This window comes from Schistocerca americana, chromosome 8 (genome assembly GCF_021461395.2).
Source record: "Schistocerca americana isolate TAMUIC-IGC-003095 chromosome 8, iqSchAmer2.1, whole genome shotgun sequence".
Classification (NCBI taxonomy): Eukaryota; Metazoa; Arthropoda; class Insecta; order Orthoptera; family Acrididae; genus Schistocerca; species Schistocerca americana.
Window position 1 is genome coordinate 116923311 of NC_060126.1, and position 22461 is coordinate 116945771.

The following is a 22461-nucleotide window of genomic DNA, read 5'->3' on the forward strand; positions in this document are numbered from 1 at the left end:
AACTTCTGAGGTCATCAGTCCCCTACAACTTAGAACTACTTAAACCTAACTAACTTGAGAACATCACACACACCCATGCCCGAGGCAGGATTCGAACCTGCGACCGTAGCGGTCGCGCGGTTCCAGACTGTAGCGCCTAGAACCGCTCGGCCACACCGGCCGGTGTTGCATTGGTCAATAGCTGGAAGAAATACAATGACAGCTCTACTGCACATCAGCGCTGCTTTCACCTTATTCTGGACTTAGCAGTATCCGGCGAAAATCGTATCGGCGGTGTCCTCTCCTAAGACTCAAAACCAGCCAAAGCATTATTTCCAGCGGGGGACAAACGTCGTAGAATTTTATCTACTGTGTGAACAATTTACTTCATCTGACTAAAGAAACCTGCTCTAAATGCATTCTTTCTGGCCTTTAAGTTTCGTTCATCACAAAATACGAGGACACAAAATACGAGGGCTATTCATAAATTAATCTAGACTAATCATAACTTGTAGGCTTTCACGGAGGGCTGGGATGCCGTGGTCGATCTGTAGACTTCTTCTTCCTGACCTGCCAACTGCGGGCAACATTTTCCGGGGAGAGTAGCTGTGGTTCTTCAATCGCACCACTTTACTCATGTCGGAAGATGTTGCCCGCAGTTGGCAACAAAACATCGGGAAGAAGAAGTTTTACAAATCGACCATGGCCTCTCAGCCCGGAAGCTTTAACTAATGTAATCTAGACTAGCTACTAAAAGTAGACAAATGCTTGTAGTGTCATGGCGCTTGTTTGATTAGAAAAGAATACTTAGCTCACTCTGAGTCATGAGCTTTGTGATGTAAAGTGGTGTCCCAGAAAACTCAACTGATCGTGATGAAATTACTTGCCGTTCTTCCAATGTGTTCGAAGTATATAATCGAGATATAGGTACATCTTATTTTAATGAGACTATGCCATTTGCTGTGAGAACACGAAGTCGACGTAAAGTTTGACCTGATGAAGCGTAAAGGACGTGGTGCATGTAGAACTGTAAATTTTGTTGGTGACTGCGTGAATGCATGTCAGCCACAACAGCTTTACATGGACGATGCTGCTGCACCTCCCGCCAGTTAAGAGGTACGTTGAGTCCTTTGCATCCTGCAAGTAGAAGTAGTCAGCGCTTAAGAGATTGGCCGTAGATTTTGTTATGTCTATAGAGAGGCGGTTATGGATAACGGCACAGTGCATGGCGTAGAAAATTCAAGGGTGGTGGCGCAGATGTGCGTGATGAAAGTAGCTGAGGAAGACATTCATTTGTGACTAATGAATTTCTGCAACATGTTAACGAAATTACCTGTGCGCTTTGTCAGAAAACAGTTCCCGAACTTTCTGCATTTTTATTAAAGGACAACCCTCGTTAACACTAGGTTAACGTAAGGATTGTGCACGATGTGTAGCGAAATGTCTAATGGACGTTCGATGTTCACAAAAGTGGAAAAACCTGGGTCGGTGTTCGCATTGCTTTAGCACTACCGTGAACAGCTGCAAGAACTTCCGTAAGACAAGGCTGCAGTACGTCAACTCTGAAACAGTTGGTGCACGCTGATCCTCCCACTAAATTCGAGCATACGCTGTCAACAAGCTAAATGACGGACGCAGTTTTTTAGGACTACAAATGTATTTTGACATCATATTTCATGAGAATGTCGGGTGAAAATACTGTGATATCACAGATCTGTTGTGAGACGAAAAAACTCCAAAGTTTAACTCAAAAGAAAGATTATTGAAGGAGTTATTCTCCTTCAAGAGAATGCGCAACTCCATACCGCGAATCGGACGAAGGCGAGTTTTCCTCCCTATAGCCTGGACTTGCCTTCCTCAAGATGGATGCCTGTTTCGTTTTTCACACGGGAAAGTCCTCAGATTTAGTGGTAAGATGGCCCACTGGACAGCCCTTTAAAAACTGAACATAGATCATGCATGAAAACACGAAGAAGATGAAAAAAGAGCAAAATAGAAACAGTGAACGGTCGAAAGAAAAGTAGTGCAATATAGAGCAGGCTGACACAGCAACTGCATCGTGGTTAAATGGTCACGTTGTTGGATTGTTTAGCGGAATGTTCAAAACTTCCTTGAGCCATTTATTTTTATTCCTTTTCTCACACCAATATGAACTGTCCGTCCGATCATTGAAATGTTTGTTCTCTTTCTGTAGTCTTGTCTGTTATCATACTATACGTTGGTTATAGAAGACGAGCCATGAGGCAAAAAAACGTTGACGCCGGAAGTAAACGTGATGAATTCTGAGAGCATGCGAGATGCCTCATAGACGTCTCCCAGAAATGCAACCAGCAAGTAAACGGAAGTGAACTATGTTTCAACAAAGGAACTCAAGAGTCAAAACTTCAGAAACGGAACGCAACGCAACTTCAAAAACGTTAAAAACAGACCTCAGAGAAACTGTCCGATTGTGAAACTGTTGCGTTCATTTGTTGCAGCTTATGTGACAAACTATTATGTTTTCATTATTTGCTTGGTACTGATCACATGCACATAAACACGTAATCGGACATGGAGGCATATCTCACTCACTTTATCAGAGGTACAAATTAGGTGCGTTGGTAAGACATTCGTGTCACAAATGCCATATATGACACACCAGACGTATTTTTCGGTGAAGTCTCAAACTTTCGCGGTTCCCATTCGAAAGCCACTTCCTTTCGGCTACTAATAGAGTAGTTGTGCAGAATCAAGTGCCATTATAGATCCATTCCTTACAACACGTCATACAACGATCCAGACACGAATTTCAACACAGCGAAAAGCGGGAAAAAAATTCCGAAGGAGCGGGCTGGTCAGCTGACTTTCAACTTGTCGAAGTGCACAACACGAGCGTTCTCTGTACCATCTATTCACTACATAGCATAGCAAAATAGTCTTCGCGCACCCAGGAGTTTATTTTTGCGGATGTACAATACCATACCAAGGCAGACATATGACCCGGCGCGAAATAAATATTAAACCCAAGAAACTGTCTTCTTGAAGAAGATTTAACTTTTTAAAACCACATGGAAGACACCATTCATCTAGAGGAATTTGTATAAAGAAACAGCTACTGGCATCCAACAAAATAAACCGGAAATAAAATAATGGACTAGGTCGATACGGATCGAGGGGAGGTATCAGTTCCGGTCGGTCTCGAAATGGAAACCACTGTTAAAATCGAAAACGCTTTATTTGCACCAGTTAGCTACACCTTTCCTTCCAGCCACTTCTCTATATAGCTACCGCCTCAGACATTTGTCGAAGCGTTGTACGAATTTTCAAATACCCTCGTCATAGCAGGCAGCCGCCTGTGCTTTCCGATAAGTGTCTAACCTGATCTACAGCTCCTTGTCTGTGGCAAAACATTGTCTTCTTAGCCAGCAGTCATGTCAGCAGAGATGAAACTCAGTGCGAACCATTACTGGCTGTATTGTGGGTGGTCAAACACTTCTCACGGAAAACGCTGCAGCAGCTTCTTCATCGTCCCTGCAGAGTGCGGCCGACAATTGACACGAAGAAGAAACCGTGTGACAGTTGTGTTACATGGGCTGCGTGGCATCAGTCAGAATCTCTCACCAGGCTCTCATACTTGGCGGGAGACACAAATTTCTACGCATCTTTACGGGCTCACAGTGCGCTCTGAACTGAAAAGAGCTACGTGGCGCGATGGACGGGCGTGCTCTAGGGACACTGCCCAACACATTTGTGCAAAGCTTAATCACAGTGGTTTTTATTGCGTGACCAGAATTTACTTACCGAATACCCCAGGATGGCCCATTGATAGTTACCGCGCCAAATATCTCACGAATTAAGCATCACACGAAAAAACTACAAAGGACGAAACTCGTCTAGCTTGAAGGGGAAAACCAGATGGCGCTATGGTTGGCCCTCTAGAAGGCGCTGCCATAGGACCAACGAATATCAACTGCGTTTTTTTAAATAAGAAACCCCATTTTTATTACATATTCGTATAGTACGTAAAGAAATATGAATGTTTTAGTGGGACCACGTTTTTCGCTTTGTGATAGATGGCGCTGTAATAGTCACAAACGTATAACTACGTGGTATCAATTAACATTCCGCCAGTGCGGACGGTATTTGCTTCGTGATACATTACCCGTGTTAGAATGGACCGTTTACCATTTGTGGAAAAGGTCGCTATCGTTTTTATGTATAGCTATTGTGATGAATCTGCCCAACGGGCGTGTGATATGTATGCTGCTCGGTATCCTGGATGACATCATCCAAGTGTCCGGACCGTTCGCTGGATAGTTACGTTATTTAAGGAAACAGAAAGTGTTCAGCTACATGCGAAACGTCAACCACGACTTGCAACAAATGATGATGCTCAAGTAGATGTTTTAGCTGCTGTCACGGCTAATCCGCATCAGTAGCAAACAAATTGCGCGAGAATCGGGAATCTCAAAAACGTCGTTGTTGACAATGCTACATCAACATCGATTGCACCCATACCATATTTCTATGCACCAGGAATAGCATGGCGACGACATTGAACGTCGTGTACAGTTCTGCCACTGGGCACAAGAGAAATTACGGGACGATGACAGATTTTTTGCACACGTTCTGTTTAGCGACGAAGCGTCATTCACCAACAGCGATAACGTAAACCGGCATAATATGCACTATTGGGCAACGGAAAATCCACGATGGCTGCGACAAGTGGAACATCAGCGACCTTGGTGGGTTAATGTATGGTGCGGCATTATGGCAGGAAGGATAATTGGCTCCCATTTTATCGATAGCAATCTAAATGGTGCAATGTATGCTGATTTCCTATACGTAATGTTATACCGATGTTACTACAAGATGTTTCACTGCATGACAGAATGGCGATGTTCTTCCAACATGATGGCTGTCCTGCACATGGCTCGCGTTCGGTTGAAGCGGTATTGAATAGCATATTTCATGACAGGTGGATTGATCGTCGAAGCCCGCACGTTCACTGATCTGACGTCCCTGGGTTTGTTTCTGTGGGAGAGTTGAAGGATATTTGCTGTCGTGATCCACCGACAACGCCTAACAACATGCGTCAGTGTATTGTCTATGCATGTGCAAACATTACGGAAGACGAACTACTCGCTGTTTAGAGGAATGTCGTTACACGAATTGCCAAATGCAATCAGGTTGACGAGCATCATTTTGAGCATTTAGTGCAGTAATGTGGTATTTACAAATGGCTCTGAGCACTATGGGACTCAACTGCTGAGGTCATTAGTCCCCTAGAACTTAGAACTAGTTAAACCTAACTAACCTAAGGACATCACACACATCCATGCCCGAGGCAGGATTCGAACCTGCGACCGTAGCGGTCTCGCGGTTCCAGACTGCAGCGCCAGAACCGCGCGGCCACTTCGGCCGGAGGTATTTACAGGTGATCACGCTGTAACAGCATGCGTTCTCACAAATAAGTTCACAAAGGTACATGTATCACATTGGAACAACCGAACTAAAGTGTTTAAACGTACCTACGTTCTGTATTTTAATTTAAAAAAACCGACCTGTTACCAACTGTTCGTCTAAAATTGTGAGCCATATGTTTGTGACTATTACAACGCCGTCTATCACAAAGCTAAAAAAGTGCTTCAACTAAAACATTCATACTTCTTTACGTGTTACACGAATATGTAATGAAAATGGGGGTTCCTGTTTAAAAAAACGCATTCGATATCCGTTTGACCTACGGCAGTGCCATCTATCGGGCCACCCATAGCGCCATCTGGTTTCTCCCTTCAAGCTAGACGAGTTTCGTTCTTTGTAGTTTTTTCGTTTGACGCTTATTTCGTGAGATATTTGGCCCGGTCACGATCAATGGATAGTGTGTGTGTGTGTATGTGATATCTCTAAAAGGATGAAGTAGGGAACGGAAAGCCTGTTTTTACATCAGTGAACATATAGCATGTTACAAAAATTATTAAATTTGTGCACGATGCGTAGCTGCTCCCTCCTGACCCGCCCCTCTGCACACAATGTTTCGCAGTGTCACTGCGTGAGCCCTTTCGTCGTGTGTGAGGACGGTTGACGTTATTGCATGTACAAACTAAGGAAGCCGCCGCAGCTGGAACTAAAATCACAAATTTTTCTTAAATAGTTTATTGGAAAAAATAATAAGAACGTCTGCTCCGACGAAATGAACACCATCAACAATCAAACATGACAGAGGCTGAAAGCCTTTGTTCAACAACCCAATCTCGTACTTGCTGGAGTGTTTCTCCAAGTAATATTTACAATGGTCTACTGGTGCACAGAGAAATCAAGTTCCACAAATGTTTGCTTTTAGTACGTGGCAGTGACATAGATCCTTTGAAAAACAGGAGACGGCCAGTGTTCTACCAAATTTTGTGAACCAAGTTACGACATCCAATACCGAAGACTGGACGGTCGGCGGAGCTGCAGAGGCCAGGCGATGCCCGTCAAGGAGGCTGCTGGTCGGCAGCAAATGACTCTGAGCACTATGGGACTTAACTTCTGTGGTCATGAGTCCCCTAGAACTTAGAACTACTTAAACCTAACTAGCCTAAGGACATCACACACATCCATGCCCGAGGCAGAATTCGAACCTGCGATCGTAGCGGTCGCTCGGCTCCAGACTGTAACGCCTAGAACCGCTCGGCCACTGCGGCCGGTGGTCGGAAGTAGGCTCTCTCTCTGAGCACTATGGGACTTAACATCAATGGTCATCAGTCCCCTAGAACTTAGAACTACTTAAACCTAACTAACCTAAGGACATCACACAACACCCAGTCATCACGAGGCAGAGCGGAAGTAGGCAGCGGCGTCGTAGTGGAGCGGATGTCCGTCTGTAGCTCTGGTTCCACGTCGGCTGACTACAAGGCGGAGCACATCTGCAAATACTGACGCGCGGCAGTATATTGCAGGAACTGTTTTCGTTTACGAGCGTCGCGGGTGTCAATAGGTCCTACCCGGTCTGCGACCCCTGGTGTCGTTGCTAGGACCGTCTAGTGCAACTCTTGCAAAACTGTTTTTCTGGTGCAGAACGGTTCTGTGGCGTGTAGGCAACCCGCGACACTGTTACGTCACATTGGCTGCGAGCCATACTGGCGGAACATCGCAAAATATTGCAAAATTTGCTCTCCAACGAACTATATAGCATGTATTTCGTTTCTTTCTCAGGTTGAAACTATTCAGTGATATTGCAGACAGTCCACATTTCATCTTAATGCATGATTTCTCGAAACAGGTATCCATTTTATGGCAGAAAATTGATATTTTGTAATTTTCAGTGTCGATTTTGATTTCGTTTTGGTAACACGTCAGAAATTAAGCGGTTGTTTCTGCAGTTTATTGCGGCTCTTTTTCGTGATACTTTCCGCTACGAATATTTTTTACTGGTTTCTTAAATAAGTAATCATTAATAAGTTAAGCAAACAATGTTGGTTTTCTCAACATTTTTACAAAAGTTCCGTTAAACTGAGTAGTTGTTCGCCGGCCTGGGTGGCCGAGCGGTTCTAGGCGCTACAGTCTGGAACCGCTCTCTCCTCAGGGGACCGCTACGGTCGCAGGTTCGAATCCTGCTTCGGGCATGGATGTGTGTGATGTCCTTAGGTTAGTTAGGTTTAAGTAGTTCTAAGTTCTAGGGGACTGATGACCTCAGAAGTTAAGTCCCATAGTGCTCAGAGCCATTTGAACCATTTTTGAATAGTTGTTCAGCATACGGCAAAATAATGAAAACATATTCATAATGTACTGGTACCCCATACATTAACGCATACGCGCATACGCAAATGCTTCAGATTGTATAAATTAGTAGCCTTCTTATTCACCATCACTGACAAAACTACTGATCTGCGAGTGCAGGGGCTGGTAAAAGCTGGTCCTAAATACGTAGAAGGCAAGTGTGAAAAATTGAAAACACTATCAAACTAGCTTGAAAGTTGATGATCAAACAAAAGCAAAATTGGTTCTATCCAAAGTGCAATGCTTGTCTCATGAAGTATAGCGAAGGAGTGCTCAGTCCTAATAACACTCACTCACAACACTTACCTACTCATAGATTGATTTCGATCTTGTCGTTTTTGCAGCTGTATATTTTTATGTACAAGTCATTCGACATAATGGTACACGTAGACCTTGGCACTCCCCCAGTTTCGAGAAGCAAGCGACAAAAAAGTAATAGATGCAGTAAAACTACGCAGATTTTCCATTCCGATAACGTTTTCCAGCCGAGAAGTATCTAGAACTTTACTGTCGTCATAAACCGTTTGCAGCGGGGATTAAGGAGTTTGTTTGCTACCCACGGGACCTTGAATTAGAGAGAGCTGTCTCACTGATTTCCTTGCAGTTTGCCAACTGTTTCTTACAGACTGATTCGAGACTCGTGACGGAAAACTGCAGCATCGACTCGTTTCCACGATACATTCAGCAAACTAATAACGACTAGTGATGCTAAAGTGCAACCTTCTCGATAACAATGTGGATAGTTAAGATACAGCAAGACTGTACTTCACAGTTAGGGATACGCACAAGGGACATTATGTTCATAAACACGTTAAAAGAGTACACTGAATGTTTTGGAGCGTTGCAGATTGTGCAGAAGAGTTATTAGACGGTCATGTGATCCCGTATAGCTGACGTAAGTCGTGGAAGGTAAAGAGCGTGACTGATCCAGTCGGTTGAAGGCAGAGTGTTGAGAAATTCTCGTTACAAGCTTCTAGAGCTTGTAGACGGGAGTGAGAAGATATCATTCTGATTTCAAACCCACGTCCCGAAACATATGTTTCCGTGCTACAGCCTTCTGAAAACGTGTTGGTAAACGACCACTTTTACTAGTAACTTATTAGGTGTGATCGAGCACATGATTTATATCACAATTACACTCATTAAGAGCAAATAAATTGTTCGTAAGCTTGTTGACGGGTACTCTTCAAGGTGGTGTAGTATGCCTTCTTCCAGTTTGGGTGTACGGTCTTTCCTTCACCACTGTCACATCTACTGACGGTGAAGGTGCTCATTCTCGAAGCCATTGCATAATTATGGTGAAAAGGGCTGTCGGTGGTGTTGGACTTTGTTGATAACGATCTTGATAAAGACGGCGAGCAGCTTTTCACTTTCGTGAGTTTCGGCATACAGAAGGTGCTTACTAAGCCACGTTGCTCCAACACTCACAGACGCTTTAGTGGAGCTTGAACCAGCTCAGGGATGTAAGACAGACGTCAAACGACAGTAGCCGATCCGAGGTAAGGAACGCCCGCCCCCCCCCCCCCCCCCCACCACACCCAACCCTCTACACACCATGACTACCTTGTTGGATACCTGCCTAGCAAATGTTTTGAAACAGCTGTAGCAACGAAACGGTACGTTTCCGTACATGGATTCCAGGTCAAAATATTATGTACTCAGCTCCCTCTATAAATCCTTCAAGTCTATAAATCTTACAAGTCTTTCCAAAATTCCAAATCTCCAAACATCCTGTAGAATCGTCGCAGTAAAATGGGTCGACATGGAGACGTGACAGAGAAGCGGAAAGGAGCTATCGTACTATGGCTGTTCTCCGACTTTTTAATATTGTAACGTGGACTGACCAGGGCGGAGGCTCAGAGGAGAACGGACATTAGCCATCAAATGGTTCAAATGGCTCTGAGCACTATGGGACTCAACTTCTGAGGTCATTAGTCCCCTAGAACTTAGAACTAGTTAAACCTAACTAACCTAAGGACATTACAAACATCCATGCCCGAGGCAGGATTCGAACCTGCGACCGTAGCGGTCTTGTGGTTCCAGACTGCAGCGCCTTTAACCGCACGGCCACTTCGGACGGTTGAGTACACGATAGCCTCTGGTTCACGTTGCCAGTAATCTGGACAGCAGCCGTCAAATCCGTAACCTGGCTGAAGCCTGTGTCCTAGCTGCCCGTGTGAAGTTCTCAACAATTTGACAGATGACCGTATTTTTGCCGTGCTTTCCTGACTTTATTGATTCAGAGGGTCTTGAACTGTAGCGCTGGCCAGCCCGTTCTCTCTCATTTATTCAAAACATTTCTGTATAGACTGCCGTCTGACACTCCACTAGTAGCTAAGCGTTATGAGTGACCATATCCGGCATAGAGCTGAAGCGACATAGATCGACGCACCCGTATTTGCCGCAGCTATTGTTCTTTTCAGAGGGGGCAGCTCTGTATACTAAATTTCGCACTCAATCTCCTGAAGTCACCTACAAGCTTAATCACGTATTACTATTATTAACACTACAGGCGTTGTCATATAGCATATTGGCGGTGTTAGTAGCATTTCGTGACCGTATGCCGTTCAAGGGATTACAATTACAAATAACCTAAACTGGAACGATCACATAGATAATATTGTGGGTAGGGCAAACCAAAGATTGGGATTCATTGGCAGATGGTGCAACAGGTATACTAAAAAGACTGCTTACACCGCGCTTGTCCGCCCTATTCTGGAGTATTGCTGTGCGGTGTGGTATCCGCATCGGGTGGGACTGACGGATGACATCGAAAAATTACAAAGAAGGACAACTCGTCTTGTATTATCGCGAAATAGGAGTGATAGTGTCACAGACATGATACGTGAATTGGAGTGGGAATCATTAAATTAAAGGCGTTTTTAGTTGCGACAGGATCTTCTCACGAAATTCATCACCAGTTTTCTCCTACGATTGCGAAAACATTCCGTTGGCACCCACCTACATAGGGAGAAATGATCATCAAGATAAAATAAGAGAAATCAGAGCTCGCACAGAAAAATTTAAGTGCTCGTTTTTTCCCGCGTGCTGTTCGAGAGTGCAACGGTAGAGAGACAGCTTCAAGGTGGTTCATTGAACCTCCTGTCAGGCAGTTTATTGTGAATGGCAGAGAAATCACGTAGATGTAGAAGACGCCACCAGTCCCTTGCTCCTCCCCTTCCCCCTCCCCCCCTCCACAATCCCAGCAAGGAATTTGAAGCGGTACTGTGAGTACCTTTTACGACCGCCCAAGTTGAACGAATCGCTGTCGAATGATACCAGAAATATCAAAAGTTAATCACGTAATTGCAGCATTACCTTATAATACGACATGAATCCTTCCTTATTTTGTAAGTCAATAGCCCAGCTGATGGACATTGAGAAAGGCAGCTGAGTCTTTTACTTCTATAACTTTTCCAATATATATGAGGACAAGTTGTATCAATGTGATGGGCTAAGAAAGATGAAGGACTGTTTCAAAGATGGTCAACAGGTACTATAGGCTTCTCAGAAGAGTAACTGGCGAAGCAAAACACAGGGATTGATTGAGACACTTCAGAAACATCGGTTCGGAGGAGTGTAGAGGGTGGAGGTTTGCCTTCAATCAATAGGAACGTGGTAGTTCTAAAAAGGGCCATGTTGTTCGGTCGGTAGCATGACATGTGGAGAGGTAGCCGGGACATGCTGAAGAAAGGACGCAGTATGGAGACGCTCAGTCTGGGAGGTAAAATGCAGTATATCATAGTTACAGTTCGCGATTTATTACTTAAGTATGTCTTGCCTACCGAGGCATGTTTTATCAACCACTTTTCTCTGTAACAAAGGCGCGACCACACGTTCGCGCCATTCCCATGTGGCACCCTCAGTGCTAGGAATGAAGTGTTTTCTGACCATGAAAGAGTAGTAAGTTCTGGCTAGTAGAAAAACAACCTGGATCGCTCAACATTAGTAAAATAATTTTGTGGATTTTTGTGTCTTATATTGGCGCCACGTGTGCGCGTGCACCGTATTTTGGTGCAGTTGTTGTTACTTTCTTTGTGGCTTCATTGTACTAATGTTAAGTTTGTAGTAACTCCTCCAGAGTGTTTTATGGAAAGTTCACGTGATTCTAAGGTGATTTCGTGGATATAATGGTACAGTGCCTATGATGTTTGAAATAGCCGTTTGCGTGTATATCACATTTACAGGCATTTTATTTTGTTATGTTTCGTGTACGATGTGTTATTTACCTTTATTTCAGTGTGATAATGGCCTCCAGCCACCGCCTTGTGTAATTCCATGTGGGATTTTGTTGAAATTTTCCAAGGATGTAACATGGCTTTGACCGTTCTCACAGAGCGCATCTGATCAATTGAGATTAATATTGTCTAAATTCTGTAATTAGCCAGTGTCCACTATTGGACTCGTCCCACGAGAGCAGTTGAATCCCGTGTGCTCAGACATCTCTGTGGGTAGCTTTCCAACTCTGTGCGATCGCGCTTTTCCTTTAATTTATGTAGTAGCGGAATTCTGCGAATTTCAGTACGTATCAGGACCGATAACAGTGTAGACGAATGATTCAAGAGTGTGTTCAATTATTCAATCTTAATTTGTAATAAAATTTCAGTCACGTAAAGTCAGCTACGGAATTTCAGAAAATTACTCCTAGTACCAAAATTGGTTATCATCAAGCTCAAATTACAATTATAATAGAAATAGAAGCCCCCTAATTACTTTATTAAATAAAGCCGAATCAAATAGCCATTCCCCCTCTTGATAATCCAGTAGGAAGATGAGCGCTCGGATGAATAAAGCTAGAGGTTATCACTGCCATTACTGAGTGCGTTAATTCTGTATGTGTGTCACGTTATCCGTTGCATGCACTAGTGTTTCGTCGATAGTTAAAAATCAGGCAAAGCAACGACAGCATCCAGTAGGGGAGTAATATAGGTAAGAATACAGTGCCAACTAGTGAATGAGCATAGAACGAGCAAGCAAGCGGCACAGGCAAGCACGCACAAAAAGATTGCCGCAAAGAATCTCTGCACCACATCTGTCTAAGCCTAGTGCAGATGCAATGGGAGTCATACAGGCAACCAGCTGCACGTTAAAAGTTCATTCAAAGTTCAGAAGATGTAATAACACGTTTTACATATTATTCGAAAAGAGAGAGGAAGTCATAAGGCCTAGTCACCAGTAAAATGATCCATACAAATGCTGTGGCTTAGTTAACAGTAAAAATGATGCATGTAAAATCTAAGGCTACGTGAATCATACACACAAACATTAGTCTGTCGTGCGCTGTATCGCCCTCAGCTGTGAAGGAGGGGTACTTGCGGTCTCCATCAACACACAGGAAATATCTCATGAACAGCGTCCAAAATTTTGTCGGATGATTTCGGGATCACCTCGGATAAAGTAGCGTTTATTTTATTAATAACGATGCTATGTCACAGCCATCACATGTAAACGTATGACTAAACAATAAACTCTGATTATTTCACAGCATTATCATACTATTCAGTTCTGTGTTAGTGCGGGTATCGATAGTTATTACGCACGCCCATCTTTACTCAGATATTTGTATATCTTCCCCGACCGGCAGAGAGGGCATGGGCGGAAAAGGCGATCTCAGGGGCTCCGCCGCCTAGGATTAGGGGGTTGCCGCTGTTGTTATCTGGACTGTTAATATTGTTGTTTGGAAGGATTTACTAGTCTGCATTCAATCTCATATTACTAGAGCTGGTAAGGTCATGAGAGGCTGTTGGCTGGGAGTCAGATAGCTCACTAATTTCGAATTGTCACCAATAAGCGGAAACAATCTGTCATGGCAGGATTTTGAACGTCGTTGCAGCAGAAATAAAATTAATTTTATTGTTTGCCGTTGTTTTTGTAAGGCATGTAATATTCAGTTAGCCACATTTGGCATTTCTGTTTCATTGCTTATGTGCTTAATATAATGTCTCAACGCTGTATTTTGACTTCTGCGTCTTCTAGTAATCTCGCGTTTCAGCGAAGTTGTATGTAGCCTATACTTCTGATGAAAAAGTATTCCTTGCAAACTTGTAACTGAATAACAGTGCCTTCTTCAGATGATCACACCTTCTGCTTTCTTTGAATTTGCGAGCAAGCTGTTAAACTGTTTTGTTATCATGGATACACATTCACAAAAAATTTTTATAAGTGTATTATTCTCTAAATAAGTCATCTTCTGCACATTCTTGCCAAATATTGATTGGTTCTTGATCGCCTTCCGCAAATTCTATTATTCCTCATAATTTTCATCAGTAATTTCGATTAAAAATTTTGTAACTGCGTTAAAATGCCTCCTGCATTTCCTGTTATCGTTCTGGAATTTTCTTCAGTAATGTTACAAAGCTGTCTGTTGACCTTTTCATTAAAACTTTTTGTAAATGTGGGCTAAGCAATATCGAATAAAATGTTGTGCGATATTCCTGGAAAATAAATTTATCCCTGACAGTTTTCAATCCATTTCACTCCCCTCCCCTTTATTATATTCACAGCATTGTATTGTCATATTAATACGAAGTATAATTTTGTGTTGCAGGAGTATCTCATTTCAGTGCTTTATAAATTGACCTCTATCATCATTACTGCATTTACTTATTCATGTCACATATGATACAACATTGATGGACACTTGTCGAAAGCTCGTACAATCCTACATCTCCAGACCTAATTCCTGATCCATTCGATAATTTCGTCAGACGCGTTGTGAATGTCCGTCATCGCACCTCTCTACGATCGAAGAGGACTCTCGGCAGTGATGGATTGACTGTGAGGAGGTATCGCAATCAAAATATGCAGAACTAGCCCATCCCCAGTTGTCCATCAGATATCCGCGTGTGCCATGTAGAGTTCGAATCCGGTTCATGATCCTCCATTGACGCCTGGGAGATCGAATGTATCCGCACGGATGGGTTGTCGACTAGATGTTTGTTGACTGGAGCTACCTGCCCCCACTTGATGTTCGATGAGTGGTTGTCACTGGAAGAGACCCAACAAAGTTTTCTTCTGTGCGCCACTACGATTCCCTTGATTTCAAGCTTTGGTGTTCTACTTGTGCCATATATTAATGAATGCGTAGCTGGGGTTCTTCTGAATGTTGTCCCAGACCTTCAGGACAGCTTCTGGTCTTCTTCGACCTGGAGGTGGGATTTAACAAGAACAGGAAGCCTTGGGGTGTTTGTACTTGAAATAAATCCAGTAATTATCCGCGTTGCTTGGTGAAATTGCACGTCTGTCTTCCTAGAGTGAGCACTGTTGATCCAGGTCGAACAGCAGTGTTCAGCAACAATGATGGGACTGAGACTCTGCATCTTAAAATTTGAGCATTAGCTTCCGATGAGATACAAGAAAGTTTTTGACGGAAGCTGTTTCTCATTTTGCCTATAGCAGGTACCTTTAAAAGATGATTTCTGTATATGCTGCAATTACAAACATATACCAATAAACATATGTTTATGACGCATATGACATGCATCATCTACGACACTGTTTACAAATTAAGCCTCCCTGGAGCGGCTGGAGAATGTAGTCTTGCTCGCACTTGGTTGCTAATGACGCTCCTCGATACAGCGGTATGCTTATTTTTGCGGTCGGTTTTCTTAGGCGTTTTCTTTTATGTTGGAGTCATAAATATATTTTCACTTATGCGTCATCATTATGTCTCAAGTTATAAGCTCAGAGATTTATTACAATTGCACCGATTGTACTTTTTCGAAACAATCATGTTCTGCTCGTGTATAATGTCCTGACTTTTGTGCAAGGCTCTAGTATCAGTGCTTATTGTGACACTGTTTCGTAAATGTTAATATGATATGCTCTCTCATCTGCAGTGTAACTGCAAATATAGAGCGAAAGATGTACTGCAGTTAGTATATCAACAATATTATAAGATTCTTGTTGGGATACTCTTTGACTGACAGATGCAACATCCCCCGTACACACTTGTACACTTGTACACGTGTTAGGTAGGTGTAGGTGAAGTTTGTGACGATGCATTGCAAGGTTTGTCTTCTCATTGTTCCTGGTTACTTGCAGTTTCTTAGTTGTGTGTTAATACTAAAGTTCTAGCAGTCATTATCAGTCCATGCATTCTGCACTGAAGGGCCAAAGAAACTGGTATAGGCATTCGTAATCAAATACACAGATAAGTAAACAGGCTGAATATGACGCTCCGGTCGGCAACGCCTATATAAGACCACAAATGTCTGTGGCGGTTGTTTGATTACTGCTGCTGCAATGGCAGGTTATAAAGATTTAAGTGTGTCTGAAAGTGGTTTTATAGTCTGCGCACGAGTGAAGGGAGGCAGCATCTCCGAGGGAGCGGTGCAGTGGGGATTTCCCGTACGACCATTTCACGACTGTACCGTGAATATCAGGAATCCGGTAAAATATCAGATCTCCGACATCGCTGTGGCCGGGAAAAAATCTTGCAAGAACGGGATCATTGACGACTGAAGAGAATCGTTCAACGTGATATAAGTGCAACCCTTCCGCAGATTGCTGCAGATTACAATGCTGGGCCATCAACAAGTGTCAGTGTGCGAACCATTCAACGAAACATCTCGTGTAACCTTGATGACTGCACAACACAAAGGTTTAGGCCTCGCCTAGGCGATCTCCACCCACCTCCTCGTACCGATGTGTGGACAGTCCTGCAGGATTCATGGTGCTAATTCCCCCAGCACTACTTCAGACATTAATCGAGTCCATGCCACGTTGTATTGCGGCACTTCTAGCGGGGGCCCTACACGATATCAAGCATGAGTACCTGTATCTTCGGCTCTTCAACGTATGTCTTACATTATGTACTCCCATCACTCCTGGAAAACTAATTTCACTTACCAAGGATGAGGTATGCGTGTAAATGATGATGATAACTGAGAAAATACTACATCCAATCCATATGCACAGACTTTATATTGTATCTTTCACTTAAACTGGTATTTCGTTACGTTTTTATGAAAAGAAACCAGGCACGACGCTAGTAGTGCGTAATCATAATTTGTAAAATACAACTTTGTTGAACAATTCTTTCTTCGTATTCATCAAGTCCACCAGGAAGAACGTCATAAAAACAAAAATTATTTCAAAGTGTAGTAATGCAGAAGACTGGAGAAGGTCAGTTGGGTGGATAGCTCGTATAACTGATGTAAATGTAAATGTCGTGTGACTAGGACCTCCCGTCGGTTAGGCCGTTCGCCGGGTGCAAGTCTTTCGATTTGACGCCACTTCGGCGACTTGCGCGTCGATGGGGATGAAATAATGATGATTAGGAAAACACAACACCCAGTCCCTAAGCGGAGAAAATCTCAGACCCAGCCGGGAATCGAACCCGGGCGCTTAGGATTGACATTCTGTCGCGTTGACGACTCAGATACCGGGGGCGGATTGTATAACTGATGAAACTATGTCAGTCGAATTGGGGAGAAAAGGAATTCGTGCTACAACTTGATATTGCGCATGCTGAGGTTTCAAGGAGTCTGAGTGAACGGCGGTTGGGAGGGGGGAATTGTAAAGAGAGACCAAGGCTTAACTATAATACATGGGTTTAAAATAGATGTAGGATGCAGTACTTATGCAGCGATTAAGGAGCTCCCACAAGAGAAGCTAACGTGGTAGAAATTAACGTGGTAGAAATTAACGTGGTACGCTGGAAGATACTATCAAATTTAGCGATATCTTTCTGTTGAGAGAAAAGTACTGAACTCTACCTGGTAGAATTTCACAAACGCCTGTCTCATTCTACGTTTTTTTCGTTTTTCAATGAAGTGTTAAATATCGAGCAAACAATTTTACGTTCATGTGCATGCCTTGAAATAAACTGTGGTATGCATCACGTCATAAGATGGCCAAGTTCAGCGGTCTGCGCATCTGCCTCTACTAACCGCTGGTACATAATGAGGTTTAGTCTGCCTCCTGACACGTGCCGCGAATAGCAATGGACGTATCCTCCTCCAATTTGTAATGTTGTCATACTTCACTTGCAATTCAGTTTTATAGATTGCTGTCGACTGCAACACCTTTTAAACACCTTCTAAGGCATGCCAATAATGAACGTGTGTGCTGCAACACATTAGCAAATATCATCCCCTCCATGCTCCTTCTCTCTCTCTCTCTCTCTCTCTCTCTCTCTCTCTCATATATATATATATATATATATATATATATATATATATATATATATATATATATATATATGACTAGAGCCACCTTATACACGTAGTTGATTTGTCTTCAGAAAGGCAGTGCACTACAGCGAATGTCATTATACTTTCTCACTGTTTCAGGAGAACGGTCACCATCCTGTGTCCCTCCGGTGGCAGACATCGGCTCCAGAGATGGTGAGTAGCAACACTCCAATGTTTCGTAAAATTAGATATCTCTGTCCTCCTATATCAATACAGTAAATTGTATATGATAGTAACTCCGTATAAATACTACGTATGCAGTGGATCTGTATGTCCAACGTCGTTGGTAAGGTATGGGGTTGGTAAGCAGGGCACAAGGACTGGTGGACTGGAATGCTGACCCGTTTGAGGACGTAAAAATTTATTTTCACCATGTTAATTGAAATAGAGCACTTATAATAACACAATGATTAAATAGCATTTGCAAACTACGGTGATCTAAACAGATTATTCAATTGTATAAAATCAATGAGAATAATTCAGAAAAACTTTGAAAGAAAAACAACCTTGTGGCCCCAGCTTTAAATTAATAAAACATTACTTTACACAAATATAGCTTTAACAGAACTGCAAATCAGAGCTCACTAGTTGTGAAATTAAGTCAATTATCAGGCCTTGTGAATATGAAAAATAACAATTTGTAAAGCCTATTAGGTTTCAAAAATACTCAGATAGCGAGGTCTCATAAATACGTGAACGAACTATTAAGTTATGATAGCCTGAAAGATCTACACAGCAATCAGCACATTCTCGACGTTTGGCATTCACATCGGTCACGCGCCTGAATTCCGTGCTCAAGAGCTCAAGTGACAACAACAGGCAGGAGGTCCTGCGCACACCAATAACGGCTTCTGGAACACACAAACCCAGCATTAATACACAATTCACTAAAATACTAAAATCAACAGCCAAGCACTGGGTAGCGCGAAATACAGGGCAAGACGTTAAACGTTTGGTGTGACAACCGCAGTTACTATTAAAGCAATAGTTCACTAAATAATCTCCAATGACGAGGTCGCCACGATACCTAACTGCACAATATTTTTTTGAAGGGCATGTGAATGGTAATTCCTATTTTGACATGTTGCAAAAATGTTAATGCCGTAGTTCGAAGAAAAGGGATTCACGGATGGAGCTCTACCCGCATATTGTTATTCACATGCGTGACTTCGTTGCTGGATGATTTTGAGGTCACTGGACTGAGTGTTGTTCAGAAACATCTTCATCTACACTCAAACGGCCAGCACGAAACGCGGACTTCACTGTGGCATGGAACTACCTGTCAGGATTACTTAGGTTACATGCGGCTCAGTTTCGGCACAAAACTAAAGACGAAGTAAGCAGTAGTCAACATTTACCGTTAGCTACTTGAAATTAATGTAAGGTTGAAAATCCACTCTTGATAATTGTAATAAATAGTACAGTCGACGACGTATGTGATATTTATGAAACATTAGTTCAGGTACTTAAGGCGACGGGACAAGCACAATAAGTTGCAATAACAGGGAAATGGGATTTCAGTACTTAAAGGAAGATTAGATTATACTCTGATAATGATGGGGAATTGGAACTCTGTAGAAGGGGACGGAATAGAAGATAGAGTTACGTGAGAATACAGCCTTGGTAGTTGGAATCAGAGGGGAGAAAAACTAATCGAATTCTGCAGCAAATTTTAGTTAGTAATAGCGAATACGCTATTCAAAAGTCACAGAGGAAGAGGTACACTTTAAAAATTCCAAGAGTCATGGGAAGCTTCCAGCTGGATTACACCATGGTCAACAACACAATTGGGTATTGCTTTCTAAGACCTATCCAGGAGCAGGCACAAACGCCGATCACTGTATAGTAATGATGAAAATTAGACAGAAATGTGGTATTCAGGAGTACTGAAGAATGATAAGTTATGCTGAGGAATATAGGCAGGTGGAAAGCAATAGACTGAAAAAAGGAGGAAGCTAAATGTGTTTACTCAAGAACACGAATACTGCCATACAAGTCACTTACAACAAATCGAAAAAGAAAAAATCATTCGAAGGACTAATTCAGCATATACACACATCAAAAAAAGTTTTGCACAACCCCGGTTCTCAGAAATCCTCAAGATAGACGTTGACTGTGGGTATTGTATCACAGACACCATCCCTTTGACTTTCAGAGATGTCACTAAAGCAACCCAAAGATGTAAAAAACCACGAATGAGCAGTTACTATGAGGCAGAGGGGGTCCGACAGCCGATCAATTCTAGTTATTATACCAGGAAGTAGGTACTCCGCTCCTGTTGTCTGCAGCTCAACCATGCCATAGCGGTCAATACCGCGGTTCTATCGCGTCCGCATTATTACTTTGTGCAGGAAGGGCTCTCAACAAGGAAAATGCTCAGGAGTCTCGGAGTGAACCAAAGCGATGTTGTTCGGACATGGAGGAGATACAGAGAGACAGGAACAGTCAGTGACACGCGCCACCCAAGGGCTACTACTACGATGGATGACCGCTACCTGCGGATTATGACTCGGTCGAACCCTGACAGCAACGCCACCATGTAGAGTAATGATTTTCGTGCAGCTGCAGTACATGTCACGACTTAAACTGTGCGCAATAGGCTGCATGATGCGCAACTTCACTCCCGACGTCCATGGTGAGGTCCATCTTTGCAGCCACAACACCATGCAGCGTGGTACAGATGGACCCAACAACATGCCGAATGGACCACTCAGGATTGGCATCACGTTCTCTTCACCGATGAGTGTCGCATATATCTTCAACTAGACAATCGTCGGAGACATGTTTGGAGGCAACCTGGTCGGTCTGAATGCCCTAGACACACTGTCCAGTTTGTGCAGCAAGGTGGCTGTTCATTGCTGTTTTGGGGTGGCATCACCTGGGGCAGACGTAAGCCCTTCGTAGTCATGGCAGACGCCGTAACGGCTGTACGATGCGTGAATGCCATCCTTTAACCGATAGTGCGACCATATCGGGAGCATATTGGCCAGGCATTCGTCTTCGCAGACGACAATTCGCGCCCCCATCATGCACATCTTGTGAATGACGTACTTCAGTATAACGATGGGATGGGTTGAAAAGGGCTGTTTATGGACGACGTGACCCACCAACCACTCTGAGGGATCTTCGCCGAATCGCCGTTGACGTTTGGGGCAATCTGGACCAATAGTCCCTTGATGAACTTGTGGATAGTATGCCACGACGAATACAGCCACAAGGACTACTGGGTATTAGAGGTACCGGTGTGCAAAGCGATCTGGACCACCACCTCTGGTGGTACAACATGCAATGTGTGGTTTTCATGAGCAGTAAAAAGGGTGGAAATGATGTTTATATTGATCTCTATTGCAATTTTCTGTATAGGTTCCAGAACTTTCGGAACCGAGGTGATGCAAACCTTTTTCGATGTGTAGGAAAGTCATAACAACCTTCACTGAAAATTAAAGCAGTAGAGTCAACATTAGAAATTTTTTCGTTTTGTGTTGGCGTTGGTGCAGTCTTCTATTGCTGCTATTTGAAAACCAGACATAGGTTGCAGAATGTTTCTTATTAACTTAAGAATGACGCGTTTCGCCTGAATAGGTCATCATCGGGTTACCTGAAAATATAAGAGGACGACCATATTACAATAAATCCAGCGTGGTCCTATTCTGGACTACTGTAGAAACAAATAAGCTTCAAAAACCGACCGAATAAAATTATATAGGGAAACATATTGTAACTCATGGTAAAAGATCCGAAATTGCCTGACAATAAATATCTGTCAAAAATGTTCAAATGTGTGTGAAATCTTATGGGACTTAACTGCTAAGGTCATCAGTCCCTAAGCTTACACACTACTTAACCTAAATTATCCTAAGGACAGAAACACACACCCACGCCCGAGGAAGGACTCCAACATCCGCCGGGACCAGCAGCACAGTCCATGACTGCAGCACCTAGACCGTTCGGGAAATCCCTTGCAGCAAATATCTGTCAAGAAGACATGATTCCGCATAAAACATACCAAAGGAAACCTATACGGAAAAATTAAAAATTAATGAAATAAATCAGGCATTAGTAGAGAGCAAAGGAGGAAGCGAAAAATACGAACGTACACTACAACACTGCAAGAGACCCGTCCGTATTCACACAGCACATACATATGAATGATAGGAGTTCATGCAAAATTATTGACTAGTAGTAAGGACCGTTACCAAGCGGCGCTGCCGTCTGGTTTACAGTGTGATACGGCGTAAAATTCAAATAGTAGCCGTTAAATTATGAAGTAAATAGAACATAATAGAGCATTTGGGAATGTACACACTACAGGGAATTCCAGATCGCCAGCGAGTGCGGCTGAGCGGTTCTAGGCGCTTCAGTCTAGAACCGTGCAACCGCTACTGTCGCAAATTCGAATCCTGCCTCGGGCATGGATGTGTGTGATGTCCTTAGGTTCTAATTTCTAGGGGACTGATGACCTCAGATGTTAAGTCCCTTAGTGCTCAGAGCCAATTCCAGATCGAAAACTATGCACGGAGACATAGAAAACCTTATGCTCAAAAGC

At 43.1% G+C, this 22461-nt stretch overlaps 1 protein-coding gene across 1 annotated transcript in view; it reads left to right on the top strand.

The window, feature by feature from the left end:
- Nucleotides 1-22461, top strand: part of LOC124544807 (calcium/calmodulin-dependent protein kinase kinase 1) — a 1492928-nt gene that overhangs the window by 539638 nt on the left and 930829 nt on the right. The window contains exon 2 of the mRNA XM_047123492.1: nt 18015-18068. Coding sequence (XP_046979448.1) covers nt 18015-18068 — 54 coding nt within the window. The remainder of the gene's footprint in view (nt 1-18014; nt 18069-22461) is intronic.